At 45.6% G+C, this 16,258-nt stretch overlaps 1 protein-coding gene across 1 annotated transcript in view; it reads right to left on the bottom strand.

The window, feature by feature from the left end:
- Positions 1-15,808, bottom strand: part of LOC143925692 (uncharacterized) — a 110,143-nt gene extending 94,335 nt beyond the window's left edge. Inside the window, exon 1 of the mRNA XM_077450154.1 lies at positions 15,285-15,808. Within this exon, the coding sequence (XP_077306280.1) occupies positions 15,285-15,337 (53 nt within the window). The 5' untranslated portion in view covers positions 15,338-15,808. The remainder of the gene's footprint in view (positions 1-15,284) is intronic.
- Positions 15,809-16,258: the final 450 nt, after the last annotated feature.

Below are 16,258 nucleotides of genomic sequence, written 5' to 3'. Positions count from 1 at the left end.
AAAACGGCAAGGCGATTTCCCTACAGGGGAACCCCAAACCAAAATTTAAAAAAAAAATACGTGGGGGGTCCCCTTAAATTCTATACCAGGCCCTTCAAGTCTGGTATGGATATTAAGGGGAACCCCGTGCCAAAATGAAAAAAAAATGGCGTGGGGGTCCCCCTCAAAATCCATACCAGACCTTTCAGGTCTGGTAGGGATTGTAAGGGGAACCCCACACCATTTTTTTTATTTAATGGCGTGGGGACCCCCACAAATCCATACCAGACCCTTATCCAAGCATGCAACCTGGCAGTCCGAAGGAAAAGAGGGGGGCAAGATGGCGTGGGGACCCCCACAAATCCATACCAGACCCTTATCCGAGCATGCAACCTGGCAGGCCGCAGGAAAAGAGGGGGGCAAGAGAGCGCCCCTCGCCCCTCCTGAACTGTACCAGGCCACATGCCCTCAACATTGGGAGGGTGCTTTGAGGTAGCCTCTCAAAGCACCTTGTCCCCATGTTGATGGAGAGAAGGGCCTCATGCCTACAAACCCTTGCCTGGTGGTTGTGGGGGTCTGCGGGTGGGGGGCTTATCGGAATCAATTGTGGTAGGTGTTGCAGAAGGTTATTTCTTTGCCACTAACTTTCTAGCAGGGAATTACATTCTGCAAATTGGAGAAGTCCAAAATTGACTTCAACAGGAAGCTTAAACTGAGATGCTGACATTGAACGCTGCACTCTGCAGTTCCATCACTCATTACAGGATACAGGAGCCAGTGGAAGTCATTATTCATGAGTGTGCCAGATGCTAGAGAACCTTCAGCAACATTATTCTTTCCATGCAGAGAAGTTTAGGAGATAAAGGCAGAGGGGAACTGGATTTTCTCAGGTTACCAACATGTGGACAAAATCCCTAATTGAGCCCAATTGGCCTGGTTTAGTCAGCTCAGAAAGGCTGGGTCCCCCTGAAGTGGACATTCACCCAAGCTGAAAAAGTCTAAAGGTCAAAGACACTGCTAAATGTCTTTATTGTCCAACTGCTTACAACCTCATCTTCTTGTTGTAACTAGTTGGACAATAAAGACTTTGGACTTCCAATGATTTTTAATTTGGCACTCTCTTTGACCTATTACATGTAGCAAAGTCCTGAGCCTCTTTAGGACTAATGGTTACCTCCAGAGTTAGGGAGAACTGACATCCTTCACTGTAACGTGGGTTACAAGGCATGGTGAGTGTAATGCAAGATTAACAGGTGATTGCCAGACACTTTTTGAATGCAAAGAGATTTATTGTCTCTTGAACAGAACTGGGAGAAAGAGGGTTAGGGCCAGGACACCCTTAGGTAGATGCAAAGATAATTAGCAGACTCCGGGACTTCCATAGGTGGACAGATATACAAGTGAAGGCCTCCAGCCGGACACTACTTCTGTATAGGTAGGATTGCTGTCTCCTATGGCAACAATCTTGTAGCTGTTACTGACGGTAATGGTATTCAACTATTTGCAACACGAACAGTCCTCCTTACCCCACACTCACTCACTGTGGGTTCTTCACTCAACGAACGTCTCTCTCTCACTAGACTTCAGATCCACTAGCCACTGGATCCCTTGAGCTCTTCCACTTTAGCACTCAGTATCTTCCTCAAGCGTCACCCTTCCTTGCTGGGTCCCTGACTTGGCACTTACAGATACTCCTTAAGCTTCACCTCCGGTGACACGTTAGGTCCCTGGCTTGGCACTCACTGATGCTCCACAAGCATCACCTTTGCTGTCCTGCTGGGTCCCTGACTTTAGCACTTGACAAAGTTTTCCCACTTCTTCACAGTTCCCGGCTGGCGAGAAGTCTGCTCTGGTATTGGCCTCAGCTCAGTCACTGTGGTCTCTGGTAGCAGTCCCAACCCTATGCTGTTCTCCTGCTTCTGGATAGGCCCTCAGACAGCTTAGCAGCCAGATGGCCCCGGGATAGGCCTAAGGCTTACAACCTAGCAACCCGGAGCAACATAACACACGTCCACCCAGAAGGCTGTCCAGGTGGCACAGAACTCTGATCACCTGACTCCACCCAAATAAATAAGCTCCAGAGGCAGGCCAAGGGACCCAAGAAAATCCCTGCCCATTGATTAAGATGCCCCATTCACTCATAATCTGCTCTTGCTATGTCCTTGTCTTATCCAATGTCACCAGATACCCGGCCACCTAGTGACAGAAGAGAGAAGTGCAGCAATTCCAGAATTAGGGGGAATTCAATTGATCTCCTAACAATTGGCCAAGGCAACTATTGCCTGGCAACTAAATTTAATAGCAGCCCTGCCTGAACATCAGGGTGCTACATCCACATGCAGAGAAGTTTGGCAATACAGACAGAGGGACAGGTGAGCATTAGCTGCTTTGGATTGTGCAGATTGCCAGTACCAATGTTCAACTATTTAATTCCTGACTGAGTCGTTTTAAAAGTGTCCATCTTGCCCCATCAATGAGACCAAAGCTGCCAATCATTTTCCAGTCTAGCATAGTAAATTAATGAAACAATCTGATAAGAAACATAAGTGTCTTATATTTGCAAATCACATCTGCACTGCCTTCTGCATAATTCAAGGACAAGCGAGCCCAGAGAATTTCATCTGTCCCATGACATGCCTGAAGACTTTGGAAAAGATGAGTATTGATAGAAAAAAGGCAGAAAATACTGCCAGTGGAGGCCACAATGGAGAGAGCTGAGTCAATCTGAAGGGGAAGCATGGAGCCTGTTAGATGGCCAATTACATTTGAATAGAGTCTCTGACCTATCCTGGAAACAGCCAGTGTGCTTCCAAGGTCGACGTGTCTGTAGAGTTTTGGCGGCACACAAACTGGCCACAGGCAATTGGCTAGTTTGTATGCCACCATAACAAAATGGGGTTGATTTACTAAAACTGGAGAGTGCAAATCTAGTGCAGCTGTGCATGGTAGCCAATCAGATTCTAACATCAGCTTGTTTATTAAAGCTTTGACAAGAAAGAAAAACTGGAAGATGATTGATTTCTATGCAGAGCTGCACCAGATTTTGCACTCAAAGTATGTCAAAGTACATAAAAATACGACTACATTTAGTTGACTTAATATCTGTGGCTTGTTTGCTGCATCCAGAGGAGGCGTTTAAGTGCCTCTGAAAGCAGCAAACCAGCCGCATATATTAGGCCGACTGAATGTAGCCGTACTTTTTACCTTAACCCTCACTCGACCCAAATACTTAGCCTATCACTTAAAGTTGACCCATCTCCCCAACCATTTAAAGTAAATCTATAACTCAAAATTATTCTTCTAGATATGAGTATTATGGGTGTAAGGAATATTCCCTGTGGCAACTTTTTATTTCTGTCTGTATCTCTGCTGGGTGATCCAGCTATTCTATTTATCTTGGTGAACATTGCTACTTTCACTGAAAGTAATGGGAATTGGGAGACATCAGGGCCGTCTTTAGCGTAGGGCAAACGGGGCACCTGCCCTGGGTCCAATGTTTGTAGGGGGGCCCGCACTGCTACCCACGACTTGGGGCCCCAATGAAGGTTTTGCAGAGTGTGCAGAGGACACGGGACGGGAGGCTGTTTTCCCGTGCTAGCCAGCTGAGAGGGGGTGGGGGCCGGGAGCTCCACTGATGCTCTGACCCCGCCCCCGTACAGCCTGTATGCTCAGAACAGAGCGGCTGTAGTGAGAGCCAGTGATCGGAGTGGGAGCGTCAGTGGAGCTCCCAGCCCCAGCCAGTATAGAGGGGGCGGGGCCGGGAGCTCCACTGACACTACCACTACGATCACTGGCTCTCACTACAGCCGCTCTGTTCCGAGCATACAGGCTACACGGGGGCGGGGTCAGAGCGTCAGTGGAGCTCCTGGTCCCGCCCCTCTCAGCTGGCTAGCACGGGAATACAGCCTCCCGTGTCCTCTGTGCACTCTGCAAAAACTTCATTTGGGGCCCCAATTCACGGGTAACGGGGCCCCCCTACAAAGCATCAGTGGAGTTTCCGGCTGTTGTAGTGAGATCAGAGAATGGAAGCCCCGCCCACATACTTCTAAATGTATGTAGTGTGTTTGGCTTCTCAGGTATGTCCTTGCACCCATAAAATACCTGACTGCTTAAACCCTGAGCTGTGTTATTCAACTGTCAAGCTGTGCATTGCTAAAAGTTCTCTGACCACCACCTGTAGCATGTACGCAGTCTCTGATTGTCTCCTGCAGTATGTCCGCAGTTTCTGATTGTCTCCTACAGTATGTCCGCAGTCTCTGATTGTCTCCTGCAGTATGTCCGCAGTCTTTGATTGTCTCCTGCAGTATGTCCGCAGTCTTTGATTGTCACCTGCAGTATGTCCGCAGTCTCTGATTGTCTCCTGCAGTATGTCCGCAGTCTCTGATTGTCTCCTGCAGTATGTCCGCAGTCTCTGATTGTCTCCTGCAGTATGTCCGCAGTCTCTGATTGTCTCCTGCAGTATGTGCGCAGTCTCTGATTGTCTCCTTCAGTATGTCCGCAGTCTCTGATTGTCTCCTGCAGTATGTCCGCAGTCTCTGATTGTCTCCTGCAGTATGTCCGCAGTCTTTGATTGTCTCCTGCAGTATGTCCGCAGTCTTTGATTGTCTCCTGCAGTATGTCCGCAGTCTTTGATTGTCTCCTGCAGTATGTCCCCAGTCTCTGATTGTCTCCTGCAGTATGTCCGCAGTCTCTGTCTCCTGCAGTATGTCCGCAGTCTCTGATTGTCTCCTGCAGTATGTCCACAGTCTCTGATTGTCTCCTGCAGTATGTCCGCAGTCTCTGATTGTCTCCTGCAGTATGTCGCCAGTCTCTGATTGTCTCCTGCAGTATTCACCAGTCTCTGATTGTCTCCTGCAATATGTCACCAGTCTCTGATTGTCTCCTGCAATATGTCACCAGTCTCTGATTGTCTCCTGCAGTATGTCCGCAGTCTCTGATTGTCTCCTGCAGTATGTCTGCAGTCTCTGAACCTCCTCTGTAGTATGTCTGCACTCTCTGACACTCTCCTGTAGTATGTGTATTAATGTGCCCCTTTACTTGCTTAACTATTTAGGATTGCTCCACTGCTCAGTGAGAGGTAATGATGTGTATTAGCCTGTAGCAACCAATCAGCGAACAGTAGTGATCTGCTTTAATCTCTAGCAGCCAATCAGTAAGTGGTAATGATGTGCATTAACCTTTAGCAACCAATCGGCAAGCAGAAATTATGTGTTGTAACCTCTAGCAACCACCCAGCGAGCAGTAAGGATAGGCTGTAACCTCTGGCAAACAATTGCAATCACTGTGTGATCTGCTGCAGTAAACTAATTTTGAGTCTACCTGCTATTTTTTGTATGTCTCAGAATGGAGGGGGGGCCCCAAGAAAATGTTTGCCCAGGGCCCAATCAAAATTAAAGACGGCCCTGGGAGACATAACATATTTAAATTGTCAATGAAACAGGCTTAGAGAGTAAATCACCAGTAGTAGGTCTTAGGGTCTACCTCTTCATTTGGAGAGATTTCTTCTCACTTCATGTTAAAGCGGTTTTGTACAGAAAATTGAAAGTTCATCTTATTCAAATAGCTTTGGAACATAGATGCAGTTATGACCATTGAAATAAAATAATATGCAGTATTTACCTTTTATTTTTAATGTTTATGCTGACTTTCGGGCTCTCCTCCCGTGGGAGTAGGCGTGTTTATCCGCTTTGCAATGGTCCCTGGGAACTTTTTTAGCTATTTCCTAGGAATCCATGGGGGACACAGTCATGCCGAAATCTCGTGAGATTTCGAAGGAGGACGCCAGTCACGTGACGAGGGCGTGTCCGAAATTGCCATTTTGAAAGTGGGCAGGCAGCTCTATCTGCCATTACCACTACAGCACACGAGGCAAGAAGAAGGAAAACAAAGAGGACACTCAATGAGCATGTGCGAGATGGAGCGGTGGATGCTGGGAGCTCAGCGTCATCGCATCCAGGAAGTAAATGCCTGTGGGCTTCAAACGCCCACAGTGAAAATGGATACCGCCGGACTGCTTTTTTTAAAGTTTTCCTTAGCAATGAAATCGTCGCGCCGGGGGTTAAAAAGACGCCGATCGTGACTGCAAAGACACCGTTGGAATCGCCAACCAGTGACACAGGTAAAAAAAAAAACGGCAGCGGAATCCCGCTTTAAGCTATAACTTCTGGGTGTCTGGGTGTGTGATTAGTTGTTCAACTGTTGAGGAATTTGACTATCACAATCAGAGAAGCAGCAGCCTATGCACAGAACTGGATACCTATCTTGACCACAAAGTGGACCCCAGGGAAGAAAACACACTTTATTCCTTTTTTTTATTTGAACTAATCTCTACACTCATTGGTCCAGCTTTATCATACACCATACACCCATCAGACTGTTTGATCCTCAAGAACAGAAATAGAGGGGGAACCTTGATACCTTGATACATAGTGGTTAGCAAACATCCAGTTCTTAATACTACACACTTATCCTTTTAGCCTAAAAAAGGCTAGTATCTAAATTTACAGGCTTGCGTGTTCTCAATATCACACTGTACTATAAAGCCACAATCTCAAACCAAATACGCTTCTGGTGGAAACCCTGCCCTACAACATCCAGGACTCAAATTGAAAAAGCTGCCCCAGGAAATTATCTTAAATCCCTTTTAGGAGCCATGATCCTTCATCCTCAACTTCAAAAGCACTTCTTGGACACCATAAATGTTGATTGCAGGGTCTGGACTCCCCTAATGGGTCAATCTTGTGGCTTATCTATCGCAACAGCCCTACAAAAAATACCTACAAACTCACTGGAAGCCCTCATACCTGATCTGTTTACCTGCTCATGGGAATCTGCTGGAATACTTACAGTTGGACAACTTTACTTCCAAAACCGCTTATGCTCTTTTCAAGAACTGTGCTCATCATTTCCTTTTCCATGCTCCTCAGTCTTTAAATACCTACAGATCATGACAAATATTCAAATCAGCAACTCGGTCCTCTTAGACTCCATCTTGGACATATTTGTATCTCCCCCGAACCTACACAAAGGACTTTCCCCCTATACCTATTGCTGTCTACTCCATCTCAACTGGACAAACCCAAGCCAATGTTAATCTGGGAACAAACTCTTTCCTTTTCCTCTACGCTTAAACAATGGCAACAAGCTCAAGCTCTCCCATATTCCCTCTGTATTTCTCATTGGGAATCTCATTGGGAATCCTTACAAAAGCTAATCTATCACTGGTACCTCACTCCACAAAAACTAGCTAAGATTTATCCTAACCAATCACCTCTGTTTTGGAGAAAATTTGGAAATTCAGGATCTTATCTTCATATCTGGTGGCAATGCCCTATTATTCAACCATTCTGGGCCCACTTTCAACTAATATCTGCTACCATCAAAATGAACATACCTACAGACCCAAAACTGGCTTTACTGGACATAGGCATGAAATCCTGGCCCTACAAATCTCATGCCCTACTCACCCACTTCTTTATAGCAGTGAGGCTCTCCATTACACGCAACTAGAAATCACCAACACCACCGGACACCAAAAGTGTAACTCATATACTGAATGAACTCCCCCACTCCCCTCCCTCCATTCTTCCCTCTGCTTTGCTTCTATTCTCTATCTATCATAATGTTTACTGCATTAATCGTCTTTGTATTCTGTTCAACATTGTGACAAAAATACAATAAAGATTTATTGAAACTAACAAAAAAAAAGAAAAAAAAAAGGATAGTATTATTGGTTATAATAACATGTTTTCACTCATCTTCTCTTCAGGTGACAGCACTAGTGTTGGTGATTGGCAGTTCAGTAGCCCATCACTGAGTGTTGTGATCACTGCGCTATGATATACATTTGATATTTGTGAATAAACCTTCAAGACTGCTGCTGAGATAAAGGGTATTTATTCCTTTTAAGTATGTTTGTGTATGTACTCAGCGTTGTCTAAACATAAAAATCAATATGCACTTTGAAACATAATATGGTGCTTATACCATCATTCTTCTTGCAGAATTCATAGAAGCATTCATAACAAAAGTGCAATCAGTGTTTTGTGCAAAAAAACATTTTTGAATTTAAACAAGTCCTTTAAAATGCAATTTGTAATAGTCTTCCAGTGCCAGTGACAGGACCTATGCTACTGCTAGGCAAACTAGGCAGCCGCTTAGAGCCAGGGCCGAACTTACCAATGGGCTTGACTGGGCTTAAATATCCCTCCTAAAAGTTTTTTCCTTAAACTTCCCTCCTAAAAGTTTTTTTCCTTAAAATTCCCTCCTAAACTTACCGTGTGTTATACGCCGATAAATACGGTAATGTATAGAATGTAGGGTCTGAAAGTGACTCAAGCTCAGTGACCTCCGTGGCGCCACGCCACTGGTGTTCCTACTCTTTTCTCTCTGCAACAAGCAACTAAGTCTCAGCAGGCAGAGGACTGTGTCTGTCTCCCGACTCCCGAATTAATAGAAGCAAGCAAACATTCATTGATGGCCGCTGGCAAGGCTGCTTTGATGGATGCTGGTGAGGCTCTATTGATGGACGCTGGTAGGCTGCATTTGATGGACGCTCGTAGGCTGCATTTGATGGACGCTCGTAGGCTGCATTTGATGGATGCTGGTGAGGCTGCATTGAGGGGCGCTGGTGAGGCTGCATTTGAAGGGCGCTTCATTAAAAAGGTGGGGTTTACATGGGCAGGGAAAAGGGGGTGGAGCAGCAAAATTAGATTTCGCCTAGGGTGTCAAAAATCCTTGCACCAGCCCTGGCCAGTGATATCAATAAAGTGCTGTCCCATGCTCCCCTCTTTATGTGCCCTGACTAGGGATGAGCTCGGTGTTCGACTCAAACGCATGTTCGACTCGAACATTGGCTGTTCGTATTGTCGGCGAATTCAGAACTTTGTGGACCGTTCGCACCAAATTAATGTGGCACGAATGCCCCACAATGCATTATGCCATCGCAGTGCATTGCTGGCTCATGATTGGCCAAGCATGCACTGTAACCCCGCATGATTGGCCAATCACAGCGCCGGCATCGAGGAGAGCCATAATTGGCCATAGGCAGGATGCCTGTGGCCAATTATAGCTCAGGGGGTTTAGTACACGCCCCACACTATATAAGGCCACCAGCGCGGCGGCCTTGTGTAGTGTGTTCTGGCGTGCAGGTAAAGAGCTAGATAGGCAGGGACAGTGTGTTATTTTCTCAGGCATCTTAAAGTTAAAGTGGTCTTGTGTGCCTCCAGCACAGTATACACCTGTATCTACCCTTTATTGCGTTTTTTCTCAAATACAGGCATCTGCAGGAGTTAAAGTGGGTGTTGTGTGCCTCCAGCACAGTATACACCTGAAGATACCCCTTATTGCCGGTGTTGTCTGTTGCATATCTTGCATATTAGCCTTTAAAATGAGCACTTTTGATTTCGAACATTCGAGTCCCATAGACTTTAATAGGGTTCTAAAGTTTGTACGAATTTTCGGTCCGTTCGAAGGTTCTGGTGCGAACCGAACCGGGGGGTGTTCGGTTCATCCCTAGCCCTCACACAACAACTTGTAGTGGGTTAAGTGCGTATATTAAAAGGGCTTGTAATCCTCCAATACAGGCATATCCCACTTTTAAGTACACAATGGGGTTTATTCACTAAAGCTGGAAAGTGCAAAATCAGGCTCACTTCTGTATATAAACCAATCAGCTTCCAGGTTTTATTACCAAAGCTTAATTGAACAAGCTGGGGTTAGAAGCTCATAGGTTTCTATGCAGAAGTGAGCCTGATTTTGCACTTTCCAGCTTTAGTAAATAAACCCCATTGTGTACTTAAAAGTGGGGTATGTCTGTAGTTGTTTGGATAGCTGTTTATTTTCCCTCTTGGTATTCCTGCATGTAGATTAAAACTCCTCATATAAGTATGGGGAAAAAGAACCAGGAGAAATACATAGCATCATTTATTTTTGTTATTAGTGAAAAACCATTAACAGCAAATTGCACACTTACAAAGCTTTCTTCTTGTATGTGGGCATGTGGAAACACTGCTCTGGGACTCAAAACTGCGATCTGTGTTCCAAAGAGCGAACATGGCGTCAGCGGAAGTATCCGCCCACAGCCCGCTTAATCCGGTATAAACAACATATTATGTTTTAACCACTTGCTTACTGGGCACTTAAACCCCCCCCCCCCCAATTTTCAGCTTTCAGCGCTGATGCACTTTGAATGACAATTGCGCGGGCATACAACACTGTACCCAAATGAAATTTTTATCATTTTTTTCCCACAAATAGAGCTTTCTTTTGGTGGTATTTAGTTACAGCTCGGAGTTTTATTTTTTGCTAAACAAACAAAAAAAGATGCAAAAAAAAAAAAAATCATGTTTTAATAGTTTGTTAAATTTTTTTGCAAACGGGTCATTTTTCTCCTTCATTGAAGTGCGCTGTTTAGGCGACACTGATGGGCTGCATTGGTGGGCACTGATAGGCTGCATTGGTGGGCACTGATAGGCTGCTCTGGTGGGCACTGATAGGCATAGTTAAGGCGGCACTAATAGGCACAGATAAGGCGGCACCGATGGGCACAGATAAGGCGGCACTGATGGGCAAAGATTGGCACGGATGGGTGGCACGGATGGGCACTGATAGGTACCACTGATAGATGGGACTGATGGGCACTGATAGGTGGCACTGATAGGTGGCTCCGATAGGTGGCACTGCTGGGCACTGATGGGCGGCACTGCTGGGCACTGGTAGATGACACTGATGGGCACGGATATGTGGCACTGGGGTGCAGAACCTTTGAGGCAGATTGTGGGCACTGCTGGGTGGCACTGTGGGTGGCACTGCTGGGTGGCACTGTGGGCACTGCTGGGTGGCACTGTGGGCACTGCTGGGTGGCACTATGGGCACTGCTGGGTGGCACTGACGGGGGCACTTACTTTTATTAAATGTGGCACTGCAGGGGGAAGGTGGGCACTGGCAGGGGGCAGGTGGGCACTATCAGGGCTGGCCGTGATCGGGACTGATGTCCCGATCACGGCCGCCGGTGATCGGCTTTTTTTTTTCTCCTCGCGCTGTCAGCGCGAGGAGGAATAATAGCCGATTACCGGCTCCGTTATATCACATGATCAGCTGTCATTGGCTGACAGCTGATCACGTGATAAGGGGTCGGGATCGACCCCTTGCACGGATCGGTGATCAGGCGAGTCTCATGGACTTGCCCATCACAGAGCGCGCCGCGCGCGCCCCTCAGGGGGCACGCAGGCCGTTCGTACACGGGACTACGTCTATTGACGTCCCGGAAAAGGAGATCCGCGCTGTAGCCACCATTTGGCTATAGCGCGGATCTCAAGTGGTTAAAGGTGCATATTGAATTTACGTTTAGACGACAGCGCTGAGTGCATACACAAAGGTAGCCTATCACTGTCACATGGGGATGAGGAGACAGTCTTTAGCTCGGTGTAAGCTTCAAATCACAAAGAAATGGTGAGTATGTACATTAAAGTGAACCTGCTGTTTGTCCTGCATGGACAAAGCAAAGGTTTACTTTAAAATGTACTCTTCTCTTGCAGCCAGTGATTATAACTATAACTTAACCATAAATAAATGATAAATCCCCAAATGTATATTTAACCCCATGACCATTGATGGTAAGTTTAACCAAACACTAACTTGACCCTAAAAAGTATATACTTACCTGTGCAGGTTCTGAAATGACTGGCATAATTCTATGAAGTCCTGGTAACCACCTGAGACCAGATCTCTGCCCTAAAACCAACTATTATGCTTTAAAACGTTACAGCCCATGCACAATCTGAGGACCATTCAGCACCTGTGGAACATTTGAGAAAGAGGAAGGAGTTGCACAGGAGCGGAGATAAGCTGAATTTATTGGAGTCAGGGAAAGCTGTTTGCATAGACACTGGTGAATGGGAAGGGAAGGTCAGAGGAGGAAAGAAGTGTCTGGCAGAGGATACTGGAACTGATCATTTTTAGGTGGAAACAATAGTGATTGTTTCAACCAATTGTTTTCCCTAAAAATATGTGTCTGGTTGGTGTCTCCCTTCCATCATAGGCACGTGGTTCTTTCCTTCTGAAGAATGCCATAGGTAGAGTGTAGTAATTTAATTTTCACAAGTCAGAACTTTCAGCAGATTTGAACAGTTTACTCCAAGCCAGTTGCTCATTGGGATGTGATTAACTTTGCTGTCAAACCCAATTTCCTCAGGTAACTGGTAAAGTAATTCAAAGGACCACTTTTCCATTCACACCCAGCGCACAGTTGGGGTTATTTACGAAAGGCAAATCCACTTTGCACTACAAGGGCAAACTACAAGTGCAAAGTGCACTTGAAATTGTACTGAAATTGCACTTGGAAGTGCAGTCGCTGTAGATCTGAAATGAGGGGAAGCTCTGCTGATTTTATTATCCATTCATGTGCAAGCTAAAATGCTCTTTTTTTTACTTTCCTTGCATGTCCCCCTCGGAACTACAGCGACTGCACTTTCAAGCGCACTTTACATTTGTAGTTTGCGCGTGTATTGCAAAGTGGATTTTCCTTTAGTAAACAACCCCCCTTGGGTTGCTGAGTCAGGGTGAGGTATGCTGTAATAAGAAAGCAGTAAACTTTCTATACTCTCTATAAGGAAAATAATGGGTAAGGAAACTTTGGTTCCATATAAAATCATCCTTATTATGGTGGGGGATTTTCATCCCCCATAAGCCCTTAAAATAATATCATTTTGAAGGTAGGACTTGCTTCTTAGTCACTAAGGGTTTATTTACTAAAGGAAAACAGGCTGTGCACTTTGCAAAATGCAGTTGCACTCTGAAAATGCAGTTGCTCCAGAGCTTAGTAAATGAGGTAATGCTTCACTTTCCACAGAATATCCAATCACGTGCAAGGAAAGTAAAAAAAAACAGCAGTTTTGCTTGCTCATGATTGAATGATAGTATTCATCAGAGCTTCTGCTCATTTACTAAGCTCCGGAAAAACTGCTCTTGCCGAGTGCAATGGCACTTTGCAAAGGGCACAGTCTATGTGCAAATGCTAACAACTATAAAGCATTTGCCAATCTACACAAGTCCTTATACTGAAATTGAATTGCTTGAAGTTACTGCACTGTTTATGGAATTTGGCATATGCGTTTATTTTGTGGGATATACTCTAGTCCTTGCTGGGCAGTCAGTTGGCTGGTGTAGCAATTTGCCTGGCAGTTAGGCTGTCCATACGCTGATAGATTTTTTTGGAGCTGAACAAAAATCAATCTAAGGCCCCTTTCACACATGCGGATGATATGTCCGTATTTCATCCATCTGTTTGCGGATGAAATACGGGCATACATTCATCCCTATGGGATAGCGGGTGTCTGCGGATGAACATCCGCAGACACCCGATTTCCTCCGCCTCCGCAACAGTCCGATTCTGCAGACGGAGGAAAATCCTCATTTTCTATCCGTCTGCAGAGCGGATCGGATGAACACGGACAGACGGTCCGTGCTCATCCGATCCCCATAGAGGAGAGTGGAGAGCTGACAGGGCGGTCCCCGCACAGTGTGCGGAGACCGCCCTGTCCGCAGCCGGCTCAGCGGGGACAACGGAGCGATCCCCGCTGAGCGAGCAGATCATCGCGGGGCGGATCATCCGCCCCGTGTGAAAGGGGCCTAACAGAGAAAAAAAAACCACACACACACACACACACTACAGGCATACCCCATTTTTAAGTACACAATGGGGTTTGTTTACTAAAGCTGAAAAGTGCAAAATCAGGCTCACTTCTGCATAGAAACCAATGAGCTTCCAGGTTTTATTTCCAAAGCTTAATTGAACAAGCTGGGGTTAGAAGCTCATTGGTTTCTATGCAGAAGTGAGCCTGATTTTGCACTTTCCAGCTTTAGTAAATAAACCCCATTGTGTACTTAAAAGTGGGGTATGCCTGTATGGATGGATGAATCCTTCTGCTAGTCTACTGTGTTCTGACAGCTGCCACCAGACTGGATTGGACGAAGCTCGTGTTTGGCCAACATTTACCACATGGCTTCTTTGGTTCTTCAGTCAAAGGATGTTGGACAGGGGGACCAACAGGGCCACCCACAATGCAAATTGTGTCTGATTTATCTGGAACCTCTCCATATTTGTTCCACTGAAGGACAGGCTTTAGGGATTGCTCCAGGTTACATGTACGTGCTTGTGCCTGTACATGCCATTCTGATGAAGTACATTGGCATGCGGCAGTCCTTAAGTGGTTAAGAAAGGCCTGGATTATTTCCCAAGTGTACATAATATAACTGGGTACTAACATTTATAGGTAGAGTTGATCTGGGGAAAATCTGATTGCCTCTCAGGAAGGATTTTTTTCCCCTGCTTTAGCAAATTGGATCATGCTCTGATGGGGGTTTTTGCCTTCCTCTGGATCAACTGTGGGTATAGAATTGGGTATATGGGATTGTATGATATTAGTATTATTTTATTTTTATTTTTTTTGTGGTTGAACTGGATGGATTTTTTCAACCTGACTAACTATGTAACTATATGTAAGGCAGTAGCTGTATGTGTATTTCAGCTGTGTGTGTAGCTGTTTGCTGGAGTTTAGCTTTAGGGGCTTTGTCCACCCTGAGAGAGTTAAGCCCAATTTTAAAGCGGGAGTTCCGCCGTTTTTTTTGTTTTTTTTAAGTCAGCAGCTACAAATACTGTAGCTGCTGACTTTTAAAATACTGACACTCACCTGTCGGCAGCCGAAGCCGATCTGTTGCTGGCTCTCGGGTGCTTCCGCCACCATCTTCGGTATGGGAATCAGGAAGTGAAGCCTTGTGGCTTCACTTACCGGCTCCCAACTGTGCATGCGTGAGTCGCGCTGCGCAATATGGACGGTCCCTGCTGTCTCTGGGACCAGTTTCTTTTACCTGTTTCCCAGCAGACAGCGGGGAAGGGAAGTGGCGTAAATACCCGCAGATTCTGTGGCTATCTATGCCCGGGAGTGGGTGCAAATACCTGTATAATACAGGTATCTGCACCCCCCTCCCCCCTGAAAGGTGCCAATTGTGGCACCGGGGGGGGGGGGGGGTTGGGGGTTCCGATGAGCGGAAGTTCCATTTTAGGGTAGAGCTCCGCTTTAAGAAATCATTCTTGTACAACACTTATAACACTGCAAGATGTTCTAAAACTGATATCACTTATCAAGTGTGCAAATCACTGTAAAGGTCATCAAGCATCATTTCTGTTTGTTTAGATGTATAAATCAATGTGCTTCCAACTCAAGCAACTGTTCTGTCACGTTTCCACTGTTTAGTTAACTGTTTACATAACATTATATGTGATAACATATATATGTAGTACCTACCCCAATTTTACAGGAGCCTGGTGGTGACTACCAGAGGTAGGGAGGGCTGTCATAATTCCTCAGGGTGCAGGTTACTAGGCATGCTGGGTGATGAACAAAGAAAGAAAGTTGGGTGCCAGTCACTTTTATTTTCTCAAACAGGAAAAATGTGGGAGAGAGGCGATAGGGCACAGGACACCCTTAGTAACGATCATCAAATAGGCAGACTGGCAGACTCCTTAGACAAAAATATGTGAGATTAGGTGGACAGCAGTGCAGGAAAAGAGCCTTTAAGCTGAATCAGCACATTTGTACTTTGTAGGATAAGCTGTCTCCTATGGTAACTGAACTTTACTCACAGCATCATACACAGATTCCCTTAGATGAGTTCTCTCTTGAGGTCCAGCTATTTCATAGCCAGCTCATGAAGAGTCACCTCTGGTGCTTCCTTAGAACATCCCCTTCAGAATTGTTTTCAGATTTTTGGCAGGCTTTTCTCAGCAGAATCTGGACGCATAGGTCTTGGATAGACCTAGAAGCCAGGAGACCACCTGCATAGGCCTCATGCTTCAAGCCTAGCAGCCAGGAACTGGTCCACACACACCCACCCTGAAGCTGTCTGTGATTGGTTGAGAAAGTTATATTTATTCATAACCTGAACTTACTGTAGCTCATTACACTAATGTCAAAGGCAGCAGCACCACCTACTGGCAAAAGGGAGAAACCACAGCTAAACAGGATTAGGAGGGAAGCCATTTGACTTCTAAACACTACAAATTAGCCAGAGTGGCTAGCATCCAGCATAACTAAATTTACCTGTAGCCCTACTTTAGAATGAGGGTGACACACACACATAGATAGATAGATAGATAGATAGATAGATAGATAGATAGATAGATATCATAGTCAAAAGTATTGGGACACCTGGACTCTAGTCCATAGGGTTCAATATTGGGGTTGGCCCAGCCATTCCAGACATAACAGACAGTACAGAA

The sequence above is a fragment of the Lithobates pipiens genome, unplaced genomic scaffold, assembly GCF_037356315.1.
Source record: "Lithobates pipiens isolate NorthernLeopardFrog02 unplaced genomic scaffold, aLitPip1_a1.2 Scaffold_22, whole genome shotgun sequence".
Taxonomy (NCBI): domain Eukaryota; kingdom Metazoa; phylum Chordata; class Amphibia; order Anura; family Ranidae; genus Lithobates; species Lithobates pipiens.
Note: the sequence above shows the minus strand (reverse complement) of the source record. Positions and strands in the feature narration are given on the sequence as shown.